Raw genomic sequence first — 23,619 nt, 5'->3', positions numbered from 1 at the left:
TTTTTTCTCCCTTATCCCTTTCATCAACAAGTTTTATTCATTATACCTCGTAAACAGTTGTCTTATTCCAGGGTTGATGAATTATTTCAGGCACTAATCATCTCCCCGTCCTACATACCACATCATTGCAATAATCTCTTTACTGATCTTGTCTCCTGTTTTGCCCCCTCTAACGCATTCCAATTCTTTTTTCTTCCTAGTTCAATTCCCAGATCCTCCTGGTAGAGATTAAGTTCTTGAATTTTTTTATGTGTATGCCTTTGCTCTCTTGCAGGGACTGAATAGATGCTTAGTAAACACTTTCTAGTTTAAGTTAAAGTGGGTAATTGTTTCATTATATGATTTGCTTATATAACAATTTTTGATTTGCTAGTGAAGATGTTTAAGAAAAGCAGAATTATGCTCTGTTCCTTTTTTAACATTTATTTTGTTTTAATATAGGCAATTTTATATGATGACAAAGGAGGCTGTTTGGATAGTATATTTCTTAAGTGCCTTGAGGTATTTTAATGTTTTTATCTTATTTTTAAGTATTCTTGAAAAAATCTCTTTACTTCCTTTATGAATATGGCTAAATAGTATGGTCATGGTACTATTAGTTGTAATTACAGCTAGTATTTATTGAATATTTATCATTAGCCAGACCCTCTGCTGAAAGCTCTTAGATATTGTTGCATTTATTCTTTACACAGCTGTGTGATTTTTATGCATGAGGAGTGCAGTGCAGACAGGTGAAGTAACTTGCCCAGCTCACAGAGCTGCAGTGGGACGGCTGGGATTTGAACCCAGGAAGTGACTGTTGTCTAACTCTATTCCATGGTTTTGGTAGGCAGAGAACTACAGTGGGAAATATTTTGTGAAATTATGCCTATTTGAAATATTTTCTCAAATATTTATTCTGTGTTTTTCCCCTGTTGGAAAAAAGCAGGAAAAGGAATTAAAGGCATATTTTAGTGTAAAGAATAAGGATATAAGCGTTGGTCATTCTGGGTTCATTTCCCACTTTCAAATACTTCCTAATTAAGCTAACCTCTCTGTCCAGCTTCTCTACTGTAAAGTGTAGACCATAGACGGACTTTATTTGGTTGGTCTGAAAATTAGAAATAACTTATGTAAAGTGCTTAGCAGTTTAGTACAGTGATTCTAAAAGTGTTAAAATGCATATTCTTCTTATCATTGTGTTGATTTTGGTCATAGTATTTAATCTTTTTAAATTTTGTATGACATTAATAGCGGTTGTGGTAGTTTTGTATCTATTAAAAGAGGGTTTGGAAGAAGCACTATCTTAGTAGAGGTTTAATTGGGAGTAACGACTGTGATTATTTCATTTTAAATAATTTCGTTAGTAAAGACTAAGCATGTATCTGTGATATACACAGATTTCTGTATTATCAACTAGCTTGATAATCTTATTTTTATACTGTCATCAAAGATGGTGGCAAATGCTATATTTTGTTAATTAAGGTGATTAAAATGTTTTTTGGAATACGACTGTTTAAGCAACTGTAATAATTTCTAATAATATTTAATTTGTGATAATTATGAGTATGTATCTAATTCACATTAGTTTATAAAGATATATAATTGATACTTAATAGCTCTAATTTAAAAAATTTCATTTAGTTGTATGGATTCTAAGTGAACTCCTTGAGAGGCGGCACAGTTTTCTTGCTTGCCTTTGTAGCCCCAGCATATAAGGAAGGGCCTCATATAGGTCTCCACTGTGTATTGCTGAATAAACAAATTAGTAATTTTTTTTTTGTTTGGTTAACAATTACCAGTTTTTGTGCTTGTTGATAGTTAACTAGTGCATCATAGTAAATAAAGAATTGATTGATTGATTCATTCATTCAACAACTATTGAATATGCATTGTGTCTTGCTGGTGCTGGTGACCTTACTGGAACACACAAATAATCAAATAATTAGACTTATATGATTTTGACATTTATTCTTTTCAACTTAGGTGAAGCCTGGAGATGACTTAGAAAGTGATCGATACTTAATCACTGTTGAGGAGGTTAAAGTTGCTGGAAGCATCGCTGTTAAACAGGATGTCACTAAAGAAGCACCAGAGTTAAACTCAAGGAGGTTTATATCCTCTGGCCGGTCCCTTGGATGTCAGCCCGCTGGTTTAAAAAGGAAGTTTACTGTAAGTTTTTCTGTTGAAAATAATAAATCAATATGTATTTATAAAATCGTTTTAAGAAGTAGTGAATTGTGAATCTGTTGTAATCTGTCATTAAATTGGTACTTCATAGTCTATGCTTAGGTAGAAAGTACATAAACCCTGATTAGAAATTCTTAATACAAATGAGTGTTTGCCTTTTAACTTAGCAAACTTTATATCTTTTTTTTTTTTTTTTTAAAGATTTTATTTTTTTCCTTTTTCTCCCCAAAGCCCCCCCGGTACATAGTTGTATATTCTTCGTTGTGGGTCCTTCTAGTTGTGGCATGTGGGACGCTGCCTCAGTGTGGTTTGATGAGCAGTGCCATGTCCGCACCCAGGATTCAAACCAGAGAAACACTGGGCCGCCTGCAGCAGAGCACACGAACTTAACCACTCGGCCATGGCGCCAGCCCCAGCAAACTTTTTATCTTAGTTATTACTTTACTGTGCAAAACAAACACACTCCTTTTTCTTTTTTTTTTTTAGCCTGTTTCTTTCACATTTTCTTTATAGGTAATGGAACAGCTAATAATTATTTTAATATTTTTAGGGTTTTCAAGGACCACGTCAAGTGCCAAAGAAAATGGTTATTACAGAGAACGGTGAATCAGCTGCATCACTTGAGGCTAGGAAACCTGGCCCTGCTTTCCTTTCTCCAGTCTACAGCTCACCTTCTTTGTTTTCTACTGTTGGCAAGAGAGAGATAAATAATATGCCAGCAGACTCGGAGAACACTGTCACTTACAAGAACAGAGAGAGAAATGGCATACCTTTTTCTTCAGTTGTCTCTATTCCATCCTTCAAGATTAACCCAGAAATGCTGTGTGAAGAAAATTATTTTTGTTCTCCTATGAGTTCTGTAAATAAGCAGTCAGATTCTTTACAGACCAATGAGGCCATGAAAAGAGATGGTTTGGCATCTCACTGTTTAGGAGTTTCACAAAACATCAGAAGCACAACACAGATATTAGCTCTTCTGAAGTCCAAATCAACTAGTATTTGTAAGGAACTAAATTCTGAGATTAAAGAACATTTCCCTCAGATACAGCCACAAGGAACTATAAACATTCCTAATAAACCAAAGTGCTTAGTGGAACGGGAAGAGTGCGCTGAGGTGAAGGGCACAGAAAGGTTACACCACCAGCATCAATCAGAAAATACCATGAGAAGTAAAAGCCGGTGGGCCATGTATGTATCCTCACAGAGTTCAGCTGCACATTCTTCTGCTGAAGGTGGAAATGGTAGAGAAAGGAAACCCAAGTCCCAGGGAGAGAATATAAATTTAAATTTGAAAGAGTTTTTGGTACAAAAAAGGATACAGTTCTTTGAAACATGTGCTGAAAAGGGGAAAAAATATAATGAAGACAAGCCAGTAGATAATAATGATCAGTCCTGGGATCAGGAAGTAACATTGGAAACGCCTTCATTCTGTGAAAGCAACAGCTTACCAGTTTCCTGTAGCAATGTAGAAAGTGACGACTTATCAGGATCAGACATTCAGGAAAATGATAAAATACCTGTTCATCAGAATGACCAGATGTGTGTAGAAGGGTCAATTCTCATTAGAGAAAATGCTGAGGAGGTAAGTATATGTGGAACACCAGAAGAGGGGTATAAGCAACCACTGTCGTATCTGCCAGGATGTGAACATCTGCAAGTGGCATCTTCTCTAAATAGCACTTCTAGGATCTCTCATAATACGACTGACGTGTTTTCTAAAAGTCATACTGACAGTGAAAGTCTTACTATTCATGAACCTGTCAGTAATGTAACACAGCCACTTGTGGAGGTGACTTTTGACCTGAACAATTTTGAAACCAGTGACACTGAAGAGGAATCACAGGAAAGCAATAAAATTTCCCAGGATTCAGAGGGTTGGGTAAGGGAAACTTTGGTTAATGATGGCAATTCATGTGTTCAGAAGAGATGTGAGGATACGAGCCATGAAGAAGCTGACAGTGAACGTCTGCCTCTCTCAGCGTCTAGTGGGAGTACACCTACAGAGGCGTTTCCTGTTGAAGAGGCTCTGCCGTCACAGTTTTGTGGTAAAACTTGTGTAGGTTTTGACACAAGACCTTGGGAAACTGGAAACACTGGAAGAGAAATAGAGGAGTGTAGTGACACATTAAGCAATTTTGACTCATCTTTAGAGTGGACTGATGATGTATACATAAATAATAATGAGGATGTGAGTAAATCTACCCCCAAAGTCAGAATTAACTATGATTTTGCTTCACTTCCAAATAAACCTAAAGGTATAAATACAAGTTTACATATTCCTCATTTTTTAAACAAAGCCAATAATCAAACTCCTGAAAATAACCTATTTTCAGAACAGGCTCAGCCTCAGCCCTTTATTATGGGAGGCGACTTACACAAAAATGATGAACAGGTTTTACCCTCCACCTCTAGCAGTGACATCAGTATCCAACTCTTGGGTGCCAGTCAGAATCACTCTGAAGAACGTATTGCACTTGATAAATCAAATTCTCTAGTTTCTGATTCTTTGTTTTACCCTCTGGGAAAAAAGCATTCTATTTCCAAAGACACAGAAGCACATATTCCTGAATCTGAAGATTTGGGGAGGATTAGAAGTTTATCCGGTGACCATATTGAAGTAGACACTGCTGGAGAAAGCAAACAATACTGGAATAGTCCTAGAAATTCTTCAGAACTTTCTGGATTAGTAAATAACATTTCGCTTTTAAAATCCTTGTCTGAACACACTACAGCTTTAGAAGGCTTGGAAATATTGAAAAAGAAAAATACTACCTTTAAGCAACAGGAAACTCTGCAGACGTATGCGCCGGATAGCAGTCCCAAAGGTGAGAACTGCATGGTGTTTTGGATTGTTCTCTGTAGCTGAAAGGATAAGAAGATATTTGCTTTGGAGGCTGTGTTAAAGAATTGCATAGTATTTAAATGGGATTTTACCATGTACTTGGTAAAATCAGTTCTAATGGAGGATAATATCCTTCCTATCACAGTCCCGTAGTCCACTTCCAGTGTATCTTTCTAGAAATATCCCATGCATATATAAACATATATAAGTACATATAAGCAAATGTGTGTGTGTGTATTATAATCCATTCTTATCCTATGTTTTTGGATACATGCTAGGATGTAGTTTTTTTTAAAAAATCGTTAGTTCATATTGATATCTCCAATTGCAATTCTAAGCCACAGGATTCTTCCTCTCTCCTCCATTCGATAACTGTGTTTCTTTACTCCCACAGTGAGAGAGGGCCCTGGTTCCCAGCATCAGTATATTTACTTGAGTTCTATGATATACACCAAACAGTTTCTAAATTGTTACATCAATATCACTACCAGCAAAAAACTTACAAATTCGTAAAGTTCACAGATCCTTTGCTGGTTTTTTTTTGGCTTGTTTTTAGAATATATCCTACTCAGAGTATACAGCTAGAGTAGTATGTTCAAAAAACTTGGGTTACTTTTTTTTTCTTTAGTGTGATTATGTTATCATTTGATTTAAATATAGTTAAGTTCATTGTTTATATTCAGTATGAGGGCTTTTTTGCCCATCCTTTTTGATTTATTTTTGTTTCTGACTGTGTAAAATATTAACCTAGTTCAAAAGTCAAAGCTATATAAAAACATGTGCTCAGATGCCCTGTTCCTACCTACCTGCTGCAGGTAACCAGTATATCATAACTGTGTTTCTTTTTGCAAAAATAAATATCTCCAGGGGGCCGGCACCTTGGCTGAGTGGTGAAATTCGTGCGCTCCGCTTCAGCGGCCCAGGGTTTAGCTGGTTTGGACCCTGGGTGCGGACATGGCACCGCTAGTCAGGCCATGTTGAGGCAGCGTCCCACATGCCACTACTAGAGCGACCCACAACTAAAATACACAGCTATGTACTCGGGATTCAGGGAAGAAAAAGCAGGGGAAAAAAAAAAGAAGATTGGCAACAGTTGTTAGCTCAGGTGCCAATCTTTAAAAAAAAAAAAAACTCCATGTATAAATTCTTATTTCCTCTTATTCAACAAAGGCACCATACTCTGTACATTTTTTAGCTCCTTCCTTCTTTTCTCTTAATAATAATAATAATAATCCTGGAAATCACTTCATTGTAGTTCATGGGACACATCCTCATTTTATTTGTTTACAGTTGTGTGCTAATCCACTCTGTAGATGAACCATCATTTATGCAACCAATCTCCAATATTTTGCTATTACAAATAATGTGACAATAAGTAACCTTATATATCTATATCTGTATACATATATGGGCCTTTGCGTATTGTTGGAGGTGTGTCTTCAAGGCACATTCCTAGCAGTAGGGTTGCTGGGTAAATGTGTGGCTTTACTAGACACTTCAAAGTTCCCTCCATTTCTAACTCCCACTAGTAATGTGTGAGGGTGCCTGCTTCTCCACAACCTTGCCAACAGAGTATGTTGCCACGCTTTTGAATTTTTACCAATCTAATAGATGAGAAATGGCATTTCAGGGTATTTTAAATTTATATTTCTATTATTGCCAGTGAAATTGAGCATCTTTCCATATGTTTCAGCATTGTTTCTGTACGTTTTTTCGTGAACTGTCTGTTCTACCCTTTTGTCCAGTTTTTTATTGGCTGTTGCTCTTTTTGTTCTTCTTGATTTGTAAGTTCTTTAAATATTGGAGATCTTAGCCCTTTATCTATGAAAAATGTTGCAAATATTTTCTTTCAGTATGTCAGTAAGTCTTTTGACTTTGCTTATGGTATGTTGCCAACAGCATTTTTAAAAAGAAAAAGGATAGTATAAACACATTAGTAAATATAGTAAATATTATATGCGTACAAATGTGAATGAAGAATGTACTTGATGCTACGTGCAAAGAAAAGTTAAAATTGAACTCTTATTTGAATATCTCAAGGGATTCCTGAAAAAAAAGAATAAATTATTGTGCCTACTAAAATGTTTCTTTAAAATGTTAAATTTTATGGTAGTTCTTACAGTTTATTTTCTAAAAATTAAAAATAAGGAAAAAACTTTAATGAAAAACAAGTATGGGTAGTAGAACTATGTATTGTCATATAAGGATATAGATTCATAACATGAAAATTTAGAAATTATAGAATCTGGTTTTGGGAAATCTGCTCTTTTCTCGTCAAGTTGGAAAAGAGGGTTACAGTTGATTCTCATTATTTGCGGTTGTTATGTTCTGAAGAGTCACCACAAACACCGAACTAGGGAACTGTGAGCCATTGCTTTTTGGGGAAGTACAGAGTTCATTTCCTTCAAACTTCTGGTCAGAACATTTTTATCAACCAATCAGTACTAAACCTTGTTTTATGTGTGTTTCTGTTTAAAGACCTCATTTGATATATATTGTTGATTCGTTAACATTGAGCTCATGGCCAACAGCATACACCTCCTGCCTGAGAGAAAGTCATCTCATACACATGCTTTCTCCATAACGGGCCTCACAGCCTTCTTGCACTTAGGAACACCAGACAGCACTGTACTTAGGGAGCATTTTAAATGGCAGAGTCACCAACAAAAAGCCCCAAAGCACAAAAAAATGTACTAAATAGGCCAGGAAAAGGACACTTGCTTAGAGTATGAGAGCTCAGGAAAGCAGTGTCGCCTTGTTCTCCCTCAGCTGGGAATGTGTGTGTCAGGCAACTCGTTTTTTGTAGCTCTGTGTGTCTGCGAATGACCTCAGAAACAGGATATGGATTTGAAGGTTCCGAATAAATTTTAGCTAATAGGCGGAATCTGTGAGTAATGTGGATTAACTGTATTTGTTTTCTGATAGAAGTATATTTCTCTAGGAAGGATTAAGTTGGTTTTCTTGAAACAATCTGAGAAAATTGAATCTGTTTATTGGGATATAAGAAATGACTTCATGGAGTTTAATACCGAATTAGAGAAGAATCAGTTTTCCAACGAATTTAGGATGTGCGAAAGTGTTATAAAACATTTTCTCGGGGCCAGCCCCGTGGTGTAGTAGTTAAGTTCTCACTCTGCTTTAGTGACCTGGGTTCACAGGTTTGGATCCCAGGGTGTGGACCTAGCACCACTCATCAGCCACGCTGTGACGGGCATCCTACACATAAAGTGGAGGAAGATTGGCACAGATGTTAGCTCAGGGTGACGCTTCCTCAGCAAAAATACCCATTTTCTCAAGTATGTTCAAGTTTTTGTGAGATCATTGAATATATCTTAGAAATATTAATTTAGAATTTTTTTTCTTGAGTAAAGGCAATAAAGGAAAAAACACCAATTTTCATTCAGTGCCTTTTTAAAGCTATTTTTAGAACAACATGAAGTTTCCAAATCCACTTATTTTTATTTATTTATTTTTTTGGTGAGGAAGATTGGCCGTGAGCTTACCTCTGTTGCCAGTTTTCCTCTTTCTGTTTGAGGAAGCAATTTATCTGGTTTATCTTCTGTGGGCCTCCCTTTCTGCTTTTTCCCCAGCGCCTGGCATGCTGTGCTTAGAAAATAAATTGAAGTTTTTTCCCCAAACCATAGTCAAATGGATTTAAGAAAGACTCAGAAATAGCATTAAGTGCTTTTTCCTTTTCCATGTTTGCACACAGCAGCAGTGTAATGGTGGTCTTGGCTTTTTTGCTTCTAACAGTTTATATTTCATTTTTAGCATTTCTAGTATAGGCTGTTAGCTGTTGACTCAGTATTTATTTTTTAATTAGTTTAAAAAAAAGAAAAAGAAAAGGAAGCATTCCTAATGTTGACTTAGAAAGTAATCAAAAAGGCTTTCCTGTTTTTTTTGTTTGTGAGCAGGATTGGCCCTGAGCTAACATCTGTGCCAATCTTCCTCTTTTCTGTGGGATGCTGCCACAGCATGGCTTGGTGAGCGGTGCTAGGTCTGCGTCTGGGATCCAAAACTGCGAGCCTGGGCACCAAAGCCAAACACTTGAACTTAACCACTTTGCCACTGGGCCAGCCGCGAGGCTTTCTTTTTTTTTTTGAATTTTTATTGTGAAAATGTTTGAACAAACACAGAGCTAATACTACAATGAATCCTCAGATACCCACAATCCAGATTCAGCAATTTCAAGACTTTGCCTCATCTTAAAATTTAAGTTGTATTCCTTGTTTCAGTCAGTTTTAGAAATGTTCAAAAAAATTTTAGATCACTACTGTCTTTATGATGAATAAGATCATTTGATTTTCTCCATTATAGCTAGGAAACTGTTGCCTACAGTTGTTTCACAAGCTATACCAAACTCTCCTCATCTGAACCAGGCTTCTCAACAGGTATATGTATTTTTTTCTATCAGTATATTCTTTTATTTCAATATAGAATGTCCTGTAATTTGTAATGGGATTATAGTAATACAGAAAGTCCAAGCTGTCTCAGTTCATGACCTGCCTTGTATCTCAGTAATTTTTTCATTGCATCCCTTGGCCAAAAGAAATACCTAGCAGTTCCATTTATTAACTAGTTAGTAGTATTAAATAGCTTAATGGGCTGGCCCCGTGGCCTACTGGTTAAGTAGGGTGTGCTCTGCCTCGGTGGTCCGGGTTTGGTTCCCAGGTGTGGAGCTACTCTACTCATTAGCAGTTATGCTGTGGCAGTGGCCCACGTGGAAAACAGAGGAAGATTGGCACAAATGTAAGCTCAGGATGAATCTTCCTTAAGCAAAAAGAGAAAGATTGGCAACAGATGTTAGCTCAACGAATCATCCTCAGCAAAACAAAAAAACCCCCCCAACTTAGTAAGTATTATGTCATAGTAACTTAGTAAGAATTTTATTTTTATTTTTTCTAGTTTTATTGAAATAGAATTGACACATAACATTATATCAGTTTAAGGTGTAGGACAATCATTTGATATATGTATATGTTGTGCAATGATTACTGTAAGCATTTTTTTTTTTAAAGATTGGCACCTGAGCTAACAACTGTTGCCAATCTTGGGGTTTTTTTTCTGCTTTTTCTCGCCAAATCCCCCCAGTACATAGTTGTATATTTTAGTTGTGGGTCCTTCTAGATGTGGCATGCTGCCTCAACGTGGCTTGATGAGTGATGCCATGTCCGCGCCAGGATCCGATCCAGTGAAACCCTGGGCTGCCAAAGCAGAGTGCACGAACTTAACCACTCAGCCATGGGGCTGGCCCCTACTGTAAGCATTTTATTTTTAAATAAATACAGTTACTAAGGGAATTTGTGCACTTGTTGGGCACTGCACAACTTCTCACACCTTGGAATAGATTAGTTTTCTTGTTCCACATTGACTTTTGCATGGTAATTGATTTTTATCATAGCAATTTTCAGAAACCCAGCTTCACAAAGATATGATGTCATTGATAGAAATGACATGAAATCTGATGTTGAAACTGAACTGCCTTGAGCTATTAGTTCATTCATTGTCCAACAGGTGTTGAGTGACACTGTATTTCCCTCAAATTTAAAACATCTTGTGGAGCCCCTGTTGAGTTCTCTGTGGCACGCCAAAGTACCTACTTGCACAGTTTGGGAACCGTGGTAATAATATAAGAAATAATAGTACTAAGTAGGATGAATTGAAGTTCTAGAATAGGTTATCTAGATTACTGTTTCTCAGTGGGGATGCCACCAGCATTTTGGAAGGACAGTTCTTTCATTATATGACACTGCTCTTTCTAGCGGACATATTTGGAAGAAAAGAAAGTGAAATGTTTCACTTGCCCCCATTTTGTATCTTACTCTATTTTCCGTGTTACCAGTCTTTTTTTTTCTTTTAATAAGCTTGATTTTTTTTTCCTGTTTTTTTAGGAAGATTAGCCCTGAGCTAGCTACTGCCATTCTTCCTCTTTTTGCTAAGGAAGACCGGCCCTGAGCTAACATCCATGCCCATCTTCCTCTACTTTATACGTAGGACGCCTACCACAGCACGGCTTTTGCCAAGAGGTGCCATGTCCGCACCTGAGATCCCAACCGGCAAACCCTGGGCCGCCAAGAAGCGGAACGTGCGCACTTAACTGCTGCGCCACCGAGCCAGCCCTCCTTTTTTAAATACAGAAAAAAGTGAAAAAAAATAAAAAAAACCCTGCCACCCAGACAAAATTATTATTAACATTTTCAGCCTTTTTGGGGCTGCTTAAAAAAATATGGTTAGATTGATGTGTACAAATAGTTTTTTATCCTTTCCCCTTAATATCACATTGTCTTTCCTCACGTTATTAAAAATTTGCCTAAAAAAATATTTTTCCTTAAATATATCTTTTAAAGGTTACTTACCATTCCATCCTATTGATATCCTATGCTTTGGACAAACAGTTCCCTATTTTGAACATTTAGATTATTTCCAGGATTTTGCTATTATAAATAAAAGTTTAGTAAATGTTTTGCACATAAATCATTGTTTACATTTTAAGTTATTTCCTTAGATTTGATTCCCAGAAGTGGAAGTGATATCTTGAAAGGCTAAGAACAACTTTCTTAGGTCCTTGATGTATATCGTCAAATCTAAAAATCTTACGGTTTTACAACGTGAATATTTATTTCACTTCATATTCACCAGTACTGTTAAGATCTTTTTAAATTCTTGCTAAGTGAAAATAGTGTTTAATCAACATTTAGTTTTTATTTCTTTGATTATTAGTGATGGTGTTCTTAGATTTCTTATGTCTAATAGAAATTTATATTTTCTTTTGTAACTTACTATTGTCTTTTGGTTTACCTTATATTAATGTTCTGTTTCTAAGATTATGAAAGAAAATGAAGTTGAACAAAGTGAACCACTACAGTCTTTGCAGGTGAGTTAACTTTTAAAATGTAAAGTAGCCAGAAATTATATTTGTATATATAGGTATGGCATATAATTTTATGTTTGTATTTTGTCAGTTTTCAAACTCATTTGTAACTAGTTACCCCTTTATATTCATTTAGATGGGCCTGCTGTCTTTTGTATAAATGTCTTGTGTGGTCAATAGGATTTGCTTAAATAACAAATCTTTTATCATAAAGCTAACTTTGCAAATTTATAAGCATTACCTAATACAAGAATTGTCATTGACAATTGCAGCTGCATGTGAAGCTCTATTGCCTAAAAGAGAACAAAACAAAACAAAATCCATTTTGTGATGGCTCAACCATTTTTCACCCTTCTATAATAAGATCAAATGTATAAAATGATAAAGAATCAGCAACTGCATAATTTAGCTTACAAATGATCACAATCTTACTGTTTTTCTTTCACTTGAAAAAAATAGGGTTTAAACTTTTTCAAGGATAGTTATCACAAAGTATAACCTGTAAATAAATATTATCATTGTTTTTTCCTCCAGAGTGAGTTACCATTTAAAATAAATGTCATATAATGTCAAATAAACATATTTTAAAAAAATCTGTTGAGGGATGGCCTTGTGGCTCACTGGTTAAGTGTGCAAGTTCCGCTTCGGCAGCCCAGGGTTTGCCACTTCCGATCCTGGGTGCAGACATGGCACCGCTTGGCAATCCATGCTGTGGCGGGTGTCCCACATATAAAGTAGAGGAAGATGGGCACGGATGTTAGCTCAGGGCCAGTCTTCCTTCACAAAAAGGAGGATTGGCAGCAGATGTTAGCTCAGGGCTAATCTTCCTCAAAAAAAAACAAAAAAAAAAAACCTGTTGTAATTTCACAGTAATAAAAAAGGTCTTAAAATCTTTCTCAAAAAAGTTATTTAAATCTTTTTGGCATTATTATACGAGTATATTTGTGTGTTTTAATGACTTTCTTACTACAACTCAGAGACAACTTCTTCACATACATTAGTGATAAAAGGAACTTTCAAAACTTTAAAGTTAGGGTGCTCTTTCAGGATACACATAATGCCTTATTTCTGTAAGTATAATTAGCTACACATAGCCAAGGAGCTGTTCCAGCAGAGAGGGTACTATGCTAATTGATTTTTTAAACTCACCATATTAGAAAATTCTAATTCTAAAATATGCGTTGAATGTTTTCAAGAGCTACTTTGTTGGCTTATATATAGTGTTGTTAAAGGAAGGTGACCATTATTTAAAGAAATATACTGCTTTACCTCTTCTGTCTATTGAGATTTTTTCTTTTCTTTTTTTTTTGAGGAAGATTATCCCTGAGCTAACGTCTGCCTCCAATCCTCCTCTTTTTGCTGAGGAAGACTGGCCCTGAGCTAACATCTGTGCCCATCTTCCTCTACTTTATATGTGGGACGCCTACCACAGCATGGCTTGCCAAGCGGTGCCATGTCCGTACCCAGGATCCGAACTGGCAAACCCCAGGCTGCTGAAGTGGAATGTGCGCACTTAACCACTGCACCACTGGGCCGGCCCCTCTCTACATTTTTTAAACATAAAAAAATTGTTTTCTGCAGTTGAGTTCATTTCTGAGTCTGTCCAATTGATATTAGAAGTTATGGTTATTTTATGTAGTCACTTGAACTAAAAATGAGTAGCTACTGTTGTCTATATCTTCTGTTTTATGGTTGCTAGAAGATGATTCATTCTTTATTTTTTAAATTTTTTTTAAAGATTTTATTTTTCCTTTTTCTCCCCAAAGCACCCCGGTACATAGTTGTGTATTTTTAGTTGTGTGTCTTTTTGGTTGTGGCATGTGGGACGCTGCCTCAGCATGGCTTGATGGGTGGTGCCATGTCTGCGCCCAGGATCCGAACTGGTGAAACCATGGGCTGCCAAAGCGGAGCGCACCAACTTAACCACTCAGCCACGGGGGCTGCCTCCATCGTTCTTTAAATACACTGTTACACTGTTTACAATTTTTCCTTTGGTTTCATACTAATTTTTGAATTAAATAATCTGCATTAACATAAGCATTAGGTTTGATGGGTGATTTATTATGCACCCAACACTTTTTTCTAGTGTTAAAAGATTCAATTGACATTTTAGAATTCTGATTTTCTAACATACTGAGTTTTACGTTGATTAGCTTACTACCTTATGTGCTGGAGCACTGCTTTGCCGGAGTAGCTTCTTATATGTGTGTGTGGAGAGAAGCAAGATGGAGATAGCAAGTCTGTCTTCAAAGGACAAACATGGCTTTAAGTTCTGGGAGCATTTTCCCAGGAAATTCATGAACCACCTACAGAACTGTTCTAGCTAACACACTTACTGACATTGTATTCTAGTTCTTTTCCTTGGGAAGTGAAGAAGAGACTGCTTTTCTGGCTGTTATTCCTAAACAAACAGAGAGAAAAACCTGCGACCCTAAGGTAAAATTTGTGAAGAGCATTGATTTTCTACCCCCTTGTGTTTTCCTGCTGTTTTTATACAACTATCAGAGTTCATAGGCAGAAGGTGAGTGAGCAGAATGCATTGACCTGGTGTTAAGAACAAGAGAAACTTGGCGTTGAGCCTTCTCTCTATCAGCAATGAGCTAGTAATGCAGTGTATATACATAGATGCCCCAGGGCTTGGACACGAAGATGTGTAAAGCACAGTTAATGAATGTTCTGTGGAGGACAAGCTGAAGCTCTTTATAGCCTTTAACTTATTATCGTCTACTCCACACTTCTCCCTCTGCCTGGAAGTTTAGAAGCACATGTAACCCGAGCTCGCAGTAGTGCTACCTGCTCCACATGGAAAATGGATAGAGACAACAGCACATAAATGGATGGCTTTTGTAAATAGTGATTCTATTCCTAAAACCCAACAGAACTTTGGAAGAGATCTACATAGAAACTTAGGAAACGAGGCATCTGTTTGCTTGTGGAGAATGTGTATTCCCCATCAAACAAATCAGAAATATACAGAGTCTTTACGAGTTGAGACTTTTTTTATTGAAATGTGTATGTTTTAAAATTCAGCATAATATTTTCAACAAAAGTCCTGTATAGAGGACGTTTTAGATTTGATTTTCCTTTCAAATGTGTGATTTAGAATCTTCGTTTTTAAATAAAAGAATATTCAGATTTATATTATTGTCATTCTGTTAATTTATCATTTAGCAATAAATGCATGCTTCATGTACATTCCTTTAGCTCTATTAGCAATCTTATTTTTCCGCATTTTGGGTCGGCTTTGTTACCTTGTGTGGAGTAAAAATCCTAGAACCCTCAAGGGGGCAGCAGAGAACGCCATTTGATGCCCGAAAGCAGACCAAGTCACTGAGGGGATGAGAGCACCTCTCTGAGTCACACTTCTGTGTGAACCCTTAGGCCTTTGTTCTCCGAGCAGTGGGATCATGTCTTTGGGGAGGCAGAGAGCCCGCCAGCCCTCTTGTGTTAAGCCCAATAGTTTACGAAACCCTTAAACCAAGGTGAATGCTTCCTGCGCTCCTTCCCTTTTGTCCCTCCCTGTTATGTGTTTATTGATGGCCTCCTGTATGCCGAGCACATGTTAAATGCTGGTGCTGCCCTAATGAAACAGAAAGGTCTCTGCCCGCAAGGAGCTTACAGAGCAGTTAGTAGACAGAGAAGAAGACGTATGTGCTGTCTGTAATGGAAAGTTGTGTCATGGACAGTGGAAGCATAGAGAAAGGAGCAACTGTGTCTTTCTGGCTTAATTAATCCATTATTACTACAGTTTTTATGCTCATAATAAAAAAAATCATACTTATTAATGTTGAACTTGAATTCAGTTAAATCAATACAGTTTAAATTAGCTACCCTTAACATATGTTTTAGGATAATAGGAGTATTTCCTGGTTTTCAGTATTAATCCCTTCGTAATTACTTACATTAAGTAATATTTAACAGAAAGCTGAATTATGTATTATTTTCTATGTGTATCTACATCGTGATTATATATGTCAATATATACTTATGCAAAACTCATTTTTAATAATTTACCTATAGCCTGTTGAGTTTCAAGGGCACCAAGTAAAGGGATCAGCTACTAGTGCTGTGCTGGTCAGAGGACACAGCTCCCAGCTAGAACACAGTCAGTTTCCAGAGAGTGCTGGGTATGGCAGCTGCATGACGGACACTTGTTTTTTGACACCAAAGTTGCCTAGCACTTGTATGCAGATTGACTTCTTGCAGGTAAAAATATTTCCATAGTTACATCTTGCCAACTCATTTTCTTTATGTCAATACTAAACTTTTTAAAGAGAGTATATTTAAATCTTTGCACAGTTGTAAGTTAAAAAGGAATTTAGTAAATTGACAAGAATATCTCAAATCAAACTAAATAAGGCAAAAATGTTTTATTTGAGAGATTTGCTGCCTTTTTAGGATCAGGAATTTAAACGATTGCTTTTCCCTTCAGGGAAGACTAGGAATTCATGACAAGAGCAGATAGGCAGATTACATACAGAAAATATGATTCACAGCTAGTAGGTTTTTTTCCCTCTAATATTCCTCCCCCCCCCCCCCCCAAGTATGGCCCCAAGTACCTCTCATTACTATGAAATAGAGGTCATGGAGACAGAATGATATACACGTATTTGAAATAGTATCTGTTAAAGAGATTTTAAATTTTTTTCTTTTGTATTAAAGCATAAAGCACATACAGAATAAGTGCACAGCTCAATATTTACCACAAAGTGAACACACCCATGTAACCTCCACCCTTAGGAAACAGTATTACCGGCATTCTAGATGTCCCCCTTCTGCCCCCTTTCAGTCAGTGCCCCTTCCATTCTCCTCAAAGATAACCACTCTCTTGACTTAGAGCACCGAATATTAGTTTTGCTTTTAAAACTTTGTATAAATAAAGGAATACACAGTGTATTTTTTGTGTGTGGCTTCTTTCGTTCAGTATTGCAGTTTTGAAATTCATCCGTGTTGTTGCCTGTGGCTGTAGTTTTTTGTTTTCTTTGCTAGTGTAGTATTCCACTGTATGAATATGCCCCCGTTTATCCGTTCTTCAGTTGTTTGGGGTGTTTGCATTCGGGGGCTATTACAGATAGTGTTCTGTGAACATTCGTGTACTGTCATGAATGTGTACACACAGGACACACTTCTGTTAGGTATACTTCCTAGCAGTCACCAGATAGGCCCATCTTTACTTTTAGTGGATGATGCCAAAGTGCTTTCCAAAGTGGTGGTTACAGTTTACGGTTCTCGTCCCCATCACTCTACGTCTTCAATACTTGGTGCTGACAGTTTTTTGTTTTAAATTTTAGCTATTCTGCTGGGTGTGTAGTGGTATTTCATTGTGGTTTTAATTTGCATTTTCCTGTCTAACAATGAGATTGGGACGTTTTTGTATGCTTATTGGCCTTCCCTGTATCCTCTTTGATGAAATGTTTGTTCAGGATTCTTCCTCAGTTTTTAATTTCTGTGCTTGTGCTTGTCTTTTTAATTGATTTTTGGAATTCTTTATATTTTGGATATATACTCGTTGTAACTTGTATACTTTGCAAATATCTTCCCCAGCTCTGACTTATCTCTCACTCTTAATGATGCCTCTTGATGAATGGAAGTTTATAATTTTTTGTTGTTTTTGGGGGTTTTTTGGTGAGGAAGATTCACCCTGAGCTAACATCTGTTTGCCAAACTTCCTCTTTTTGCTGAGGAAGATTCGCCCTGAGCTAACACCTGTGCCAATCTTCCTTTTTTTGTATGTGAGCCACTGCCACAGCATGGCCACTGACAAGTGGTGTAGGTCCGTGGCCAGGAACCAAACCTGAGCTGCTGAAGTGGAGCATGTTGATCTTAACCACTAGGCCATGGGCCGGCCCCCAATCAGTTTACTTCTTATTGGGGCTCTTGTAGTAGGTACTTTGGTTTGATTTTCTTCCATATTGCCAAGTGTATGCTCTTTCCCCATCCTTGTAATATTGTGTTGTAATTCAGGGTTACCATTGTTTCCTGGTTTCATCAAAGATAAAAGATGTTTCTGTTTCTCATTTCCTGTGTTTTTTGAGAGGTTCTCCACATTTAAAAAGAAACTCAGGTCCATTCATTCATTTTATTTCTAATTATTTTACATACATCAGTATGGTCATGTTTTATATCCTGAGTTTATAAAAAATGTTCTAGGGCAAAATGGCTAGACCCACCATAGAGATAAGAGATTTTGGAGTGAGTTTGACAGTTTACTTGCACATAGCAGTCTCTGAACTTTACAAAATATTCTGTATTTCATCAATTTCTAAGATACTATTGCTGATTGTAAGAAGCACCATTATATTATATATCAAGAGAGAAGAGCAGTCAATTAACATTAGACAATGCTTCATCACTTAGGCTTTTTTATTTTAAAAAATTTTCTTTTATTGTGCTAAAAAACACATAAAATTTGCAATTTTATGTATATCTTAACCATTTTTATTTATTTATTTATTTTATTTTATTTTTTAATTTTTTTTGAGGAAGATTAGCCCTGAGCTAACTATTGCCAGTCCTCCTCTTTTTTGCTAAGGAAGACTGGCCCTGAGCTAACATCCGTACCCATCTTCCTCTACTTTATATGTGGGACACCTACCACGACATGGTGTTCCAAGCGGTGCCATGTCCGCACCCGGGATCCGAACCGGCAAACCCCAGGCCACTGAGAAGCGGAACGTGCGAAGTTAACCACTGCGCCACCGGGCCAGCCCCATTAACCATTTTATGTGTACAGTTCAGTAAAGTGAAGTGTATTTAAAATGTTATAAAACAGATCTCCGGAACTTTTTCACCTTCACTTAGATTTTTAATGTTATATTTATTTTGAAAGAAGGCTTGTAGACTTATTTGGACATAGATTTCTATTGTGTATCACACTGGTTTGTTTTCTTGCCTTTCTGTGAACACATACTTTTTTGTCCAATGCTAAATCATAGTGTAATATTTTTGAAGACATTTAAACAGCAAAATTATTTAACATATCTAATATTAATGCACAAACTCATATTTAAGCGATCATTATATGAACAGTATGACTAATTTTCACATAATCGCACATAACGCAGGCAATCACAACTATGTCACAACTGTTGTCTGTGCTAGAGAGAGGTAAAAATGCCATCACTTTTACAGCACATCCCTATTTCAAAGATGTTAAGATGTGAGAAATATGAATCAGAAGAATTGATAGAAAATTATATACTTTGCTTTCCCTGAATAGAATTGGCTTCATAACATATTTATTTCTGTTTTTCTGTCTCAAGTTGTAACCATAAACTGTATGTATGTGTGTGTGTGTCTGTATATATATATAGACAGAGAGAGAGATAATAAAAGATGCAGATAGACAAAGATATAGGTGTGCACACACACAGTTTTATTTTTTACTAAGTAAACTGGTAGATGGATCTTTGTTATCTAGTTCCCAGATGAAGAAAACTTTCCAAAAGGAAGTACTAGCTTTAACATTGAAGACAATTTTCAAGTGATGGCTGAGTCTAATAAGGGTTCGATTGAAAATGATTGTAAGTAAATTGTGAGTAAAATATAACATTAAAAAGTTATTTGACATTGAACAAACTGTTATGTAAAGACCATGCTTTTTTTCCCCACAGCAATTTTAGATTTCTCTTCTAACGATTCAGAATGTTCATATCATCATTTGGATTATAATTTTAAATCAGCAGAAGGGACTTCATGGAAAACAAATAAGGTATAATAAACAAAGTTTTAATAGTTGAGAGTAAAAAATTTTGGTAGTCTTATAAGAAAGGAATCTATCAAAAACTGAAAAGATAAAAATCTTGAGACTGGATGATTTTTTAAAACGGATCAAGAAAGTTTATCAACAACTAATATTATTTTAGTGATGAAATGGCAGCGTAATTTCTGTTAGAATAAATAACAAAATGCAAATACTGCTATCTTCTTTGTTATTCAAAGATATCTTGATTTTTGCAATATGACATGAAATGAAGAACATGCATAATTAGAAAGGAAGAAATAGAAGAATCAAGTAAAAATAAGAAGTTTAAGAACTTTGTAAAGGAGCTGAAAACAAGATAAAATTGAGAAATTAATAGTTTTCCTAAATCAGTTAGAAAATATAATAGAAAAAGAGTCCCAGCAATAGTAACAAATGATATGCAATACCTAGATATACTCTTTTTTTTTTTTTTTTATTAATGTTATGATAGATTACAACCTTGTGAGATTTCAGTTGTACATTTTGTTAGTCATGTTGTGGGTACACCACTTCCCCCTTTGTGCCCTCTCCCCACCCCCCCTTTTCCCTGGTAACCACTGATCAGATCTCCTTATCAATATACTAACTTCCACCTATGAGTGGAGTCATATAGAGTTCGTCTTTCTCTGACTGGCTTATTTCGCTTAACATAATACCCTCGAGGTCCATCCATGTTGTTGTGAATGGGCCAATTTTGTCTTTTTTTTATGGCTGAGTATTATTCCATTGTGTATATATACCACATCTTCTTTATCCAATCATCAGTTTCTGGGCATGTAGGTTGGTTCCACGTCTTGGCTATTGTAAATAATGCTGCGATGAACATAGGGGTGCAACGGACTTTTGAGATTTCTGATTTCAGGTTCTTAGGATAGATACCCAGTAATGGGATGGCTGGGTCATAGGGTATTTCTATTTTTAACTTTTTGAGAAAGCTCCATATTGTTTTCCATAGTGGCTGTACCAGTTTGCATTCCCACCAACGGTGTATGAGGGTTCCTTTTTCTCCACAACCTCTCCAACATTTGTCGCTCTTGGTTTTGGATATTTTTGCCAATCTAACGGGTGTAAGGTGATATCTTAGTGTAGTTTTGATTTGCATTTCCCTGATGATTAGCGATGATGAACATCTTTTCATGTGTCTATTGGCCATATTCATATCTTCTTTTGAGAAATGTCTGTTCATGTCCTCTGCCCATTTTTTGATCGGGTTGTTTGTTTTTTTGTTGTTAAGCAGTGTGAGTTCTTTGTATATTATGGAGATTAACCCTTTGTCGGATAATTGGCTTGTAAATATTTTTTCCCAATTAGTGAGCTGTTTTTTTGTTTCAATCCTGTTTTCCCTTGCCTTGAAGAAGCTCTTTAGTCTGATGAAGTCCCATTTGTTTATTCTTTCTATTGTTTCCCTCAACTGAGGAACCTAGATATACTCTTAATGAGAAATGTGTGGAACGTGTGTGAAATAGACAATGAAATTTTACTGTGAAATATAAAATTCACGAGTAAATAGGAATTCAACAGTACTTATTGAATGCCTTCTATAGGTCAGGAACTTGTGAGACTTGGGTGCAGAGTGATGGACAAAACAGGTATGATCTCTGCCTTTTAAGGCCAGCAGGGGGAGAGAGATATTTATCAAGAGAAGAAATTGCACTGTAGGAAAGCTGTGAAAGTACTCTGAAATCACAGGGGCAATCTGCCTTGTGGGTGATTAGGAAGGCTCCTGCAGCTATGGCAGCAGTGAGGGAAGAACATAACATGCAGAGAAACAAGTGTAAATACCCTAAGATTGGAAAGGGTTGGGTGAGAACGTGAAAGAAGGCCAGAGCAGCCAGCTAGTGATGAGTGAAACGGAAAGTGGCAATTAAATGAGATGGAAAAGTGAGCAGGACCAGACAGAAGAGTCCTGCAGGTCGAGTGAAGAGCTTTGATGTTGTTCTCTGTTTACTGGGAAGTGACTGAAGGGTTTTCAGCAGGAAGTCACCTGACTTAATTTACATTTGTAAAAGGTTTTGCTGGCTGCTGTGTGGAGGATGGATTCAATGGGATGGGCACTGCAGCAGAAGCGGGGAAACCAGTTAAGAGGAGCCTCAGATGGTAGTGACTTGAAGTAGGGACCGTGCAGTGAAAGTGCAGTGGAGTTGATAAATAAGTTTCAGATAAATTTGGGAGGTAGCAGCATGGATGTTGCTGGATTGGGTGTAGAGAGTGGGGTGAAGGACAGCGAGGAAAAAGACTCCTGGCTTTCGGACTTAACTGTTGTGTGGCCTGAGGTGGTTTGCACTGAGTGGAGTAGGATGGAATGTTAGTCTACTAGGGTTGCCATAGGAAAATCCCATAGGATAGGTGCTGACCCAACAAATTTATTTTGTCACAATTCTGGAGGCTAGAAGTCCAAGATCAAGGTTCCAGCCAATTTGGTTTCTGGTGAGGACTCTTCCTGGCTTGCAGATGGCTGCCTTCTCACTATGTCCTCACATGTCATTTGCTGGGTGTGTTCACATGGAGAAAAAGATAGAGAGACCTCTCATCTTATAAGGACACCAATTCTGTCAGATCAGGGCCCCAGTCTTAGGACCTCATTTAGTCTTTATTACCTCTTAAAGGCCCTGCCTCCAAATTCAGTCACACTCGGTGTTAGGGCTCAACATATGAATTTTAGGGGGACACAATTCAGACCACAGCAGGGAGGAACAGGTTTGGTGAGTATATAGGAACAGAGAAGGAGTGCCTGTGAGACAGTGAAGGAGAGATGTTAAGTAAGAAGTTGGGTACATGGGTCTGGTTCAGAGGAGACGTGTGTATAGTCACTGGCACATAGAAAAGTTTACAGCTCTGAAAATGGATTTAAAGAAAGTGTGGGAGAGGAGTGTGTTATATCCCATCCTCAAGAATTGGGAAGGGGAGAGGGTAAGTTATGTCAGTTATTGTGGAGACATCCAATAAAATGAGACAGAAACATGGCCATCTGGGGATTTGGAGGTCGTTGGTGACCTTGTCAAGAGCAGTATCAATGAAACAGTGAGGGTAGCAACTGGTTTAGGGTGTATTAAGTAGTGAGTGAGAGGTAAGAAAGTGGAGCCAGTGTGTGTGGAAAACTCCCTAGAAAGATTAGCGTATTTAGTCAGTCTGTTAGTCACTCATTTATTAAATATTTTTTAAGCTACTACCATGGGCTGCACTGTTCTTGGTGCTAGAGGTTGGCCTGTGAATGAGCAGGCGAGGACCTGCCCTTGTGGAACTTACATTCTAGTGAAAGGAGACAGACAGTGAACAAGTCAGCATATAGTGCCTCAGAGGGTTGTGAGTGCTGTGGAGAACCTGCAGCTGTGTGGGGGTAGAGGGTACAGATGGGTGTGGAGTTCTAGTTTGTCTGTACAGGTAAAGTAAGGCCTCTCTGGTAACATGACGTTGGAGTAGAGAACTGAATGAAGCGAGAGAGAGCCATACAGATATCTGGAGGAAGAGCATTCCAGGCCCAGGGCACAGCAAGTGCAAAGGTTTTGAGGCAGGAGAATGCTGGCCAGTTTGTAGAACAGCCTGGAGGTTGCCATGGAGTGAGTGAAGGAGTGAAGGGAGAGGTGACAAGTGAGGGCAGAGAGGAAGTGAGGGGCCTGATCTTGCAGGGTGGCTCCAGGGACATGGTAGGAGCCTTCTAGTTCTCTGGGAGAGACTGGGAACCATTGGAGTTGTAAAGAGAGGAGGGAAATGATGGAGTTTACATTGAGAGAGTACTCTGGCAGGTTTGTAGAGACTGTGCTGTGGGGACAGGGTGTAACACTCAATAAGGATTGCCTGTTGTTATTTTTAGTGACGGGGCAATACAGTCTAGACTGCCTAGGTTTGAATCCCAACTCTGATGCTTATAAGCTGGATGGATTTAAAAAATTTAATTGCTTAACTGCTCTGTTTCTCAGTTCCCTCACTTGTAAAATGAAAATGAGAGTACCACCTCATATGGTTGTGGTAAGGATCGAATTAGTTAAAAAATAG

At 37.4% G+C, this 23,619-nt stretch overlaps 1 protein-coding gene across 3 annotated transcripts in view; it reads left to right on the top strand.

Annotated features, from left to right (window-relative positions):
* Window positions 1–23,619, top strand: part of ZGRF1 (zinc finger GRF-type containing 1) — a 65,628-nt gene that overhangs the window by 8,374 nt on the left and 33,635 nt on the right. For 2 of the 3 annotated variants that reach the window (XM_070504602.1, XM_044767373.2), the window contains exons 4-9: window positions 442–501; window positions 1,966–2,151; window positions 2,720–4,994; window positions 9,329–9,402; window positions 11,835–11,885; window positions 14,235–14,318. In XM_070504602.1, the coding sequence (XP_070360703.1) occupies window positions 442–501; window positions 1,966–2,151; window positions 2,720–4,994; window positions 9,329–9,402; window positions 11,835–11,885; window positions 14,235–14,318 (2,730 nt within the window). Of the gene's footprint in view, window positions 1–441; window positions 502–1,965; window positions 2,152–2,719; window positions 4,995–9,328; window positions 9,403–11,834; window positions 11,886–14,234; window positions 14,319–15,902; window positions 16,089–23,619 lie in introns of all 3 variants that reach the window. The other variant, XM_044767372.2, reaches the window with a different exon arrangement.

The sequence above is a fragment of the Equus asinus genome, chromosome 3 (assembly GCF_041296235.1).
Source record: "Equus asinus isolate D_3611 breed Donkey chromosome 3, EquAss-T2T_v2, whole genome shotgun sequence".
In the NCBI taxonomy this organism is placed as follows: Eukaryota; Metazoa; Chordata; class Mammalia; order Perissodactyla; family Equidae; genus Equus; species Equus asinus.
Note: the sequence above shows the minus strand (reverse complement) of the source record. Positions and strands in the feature narration are given on the sequence as shown.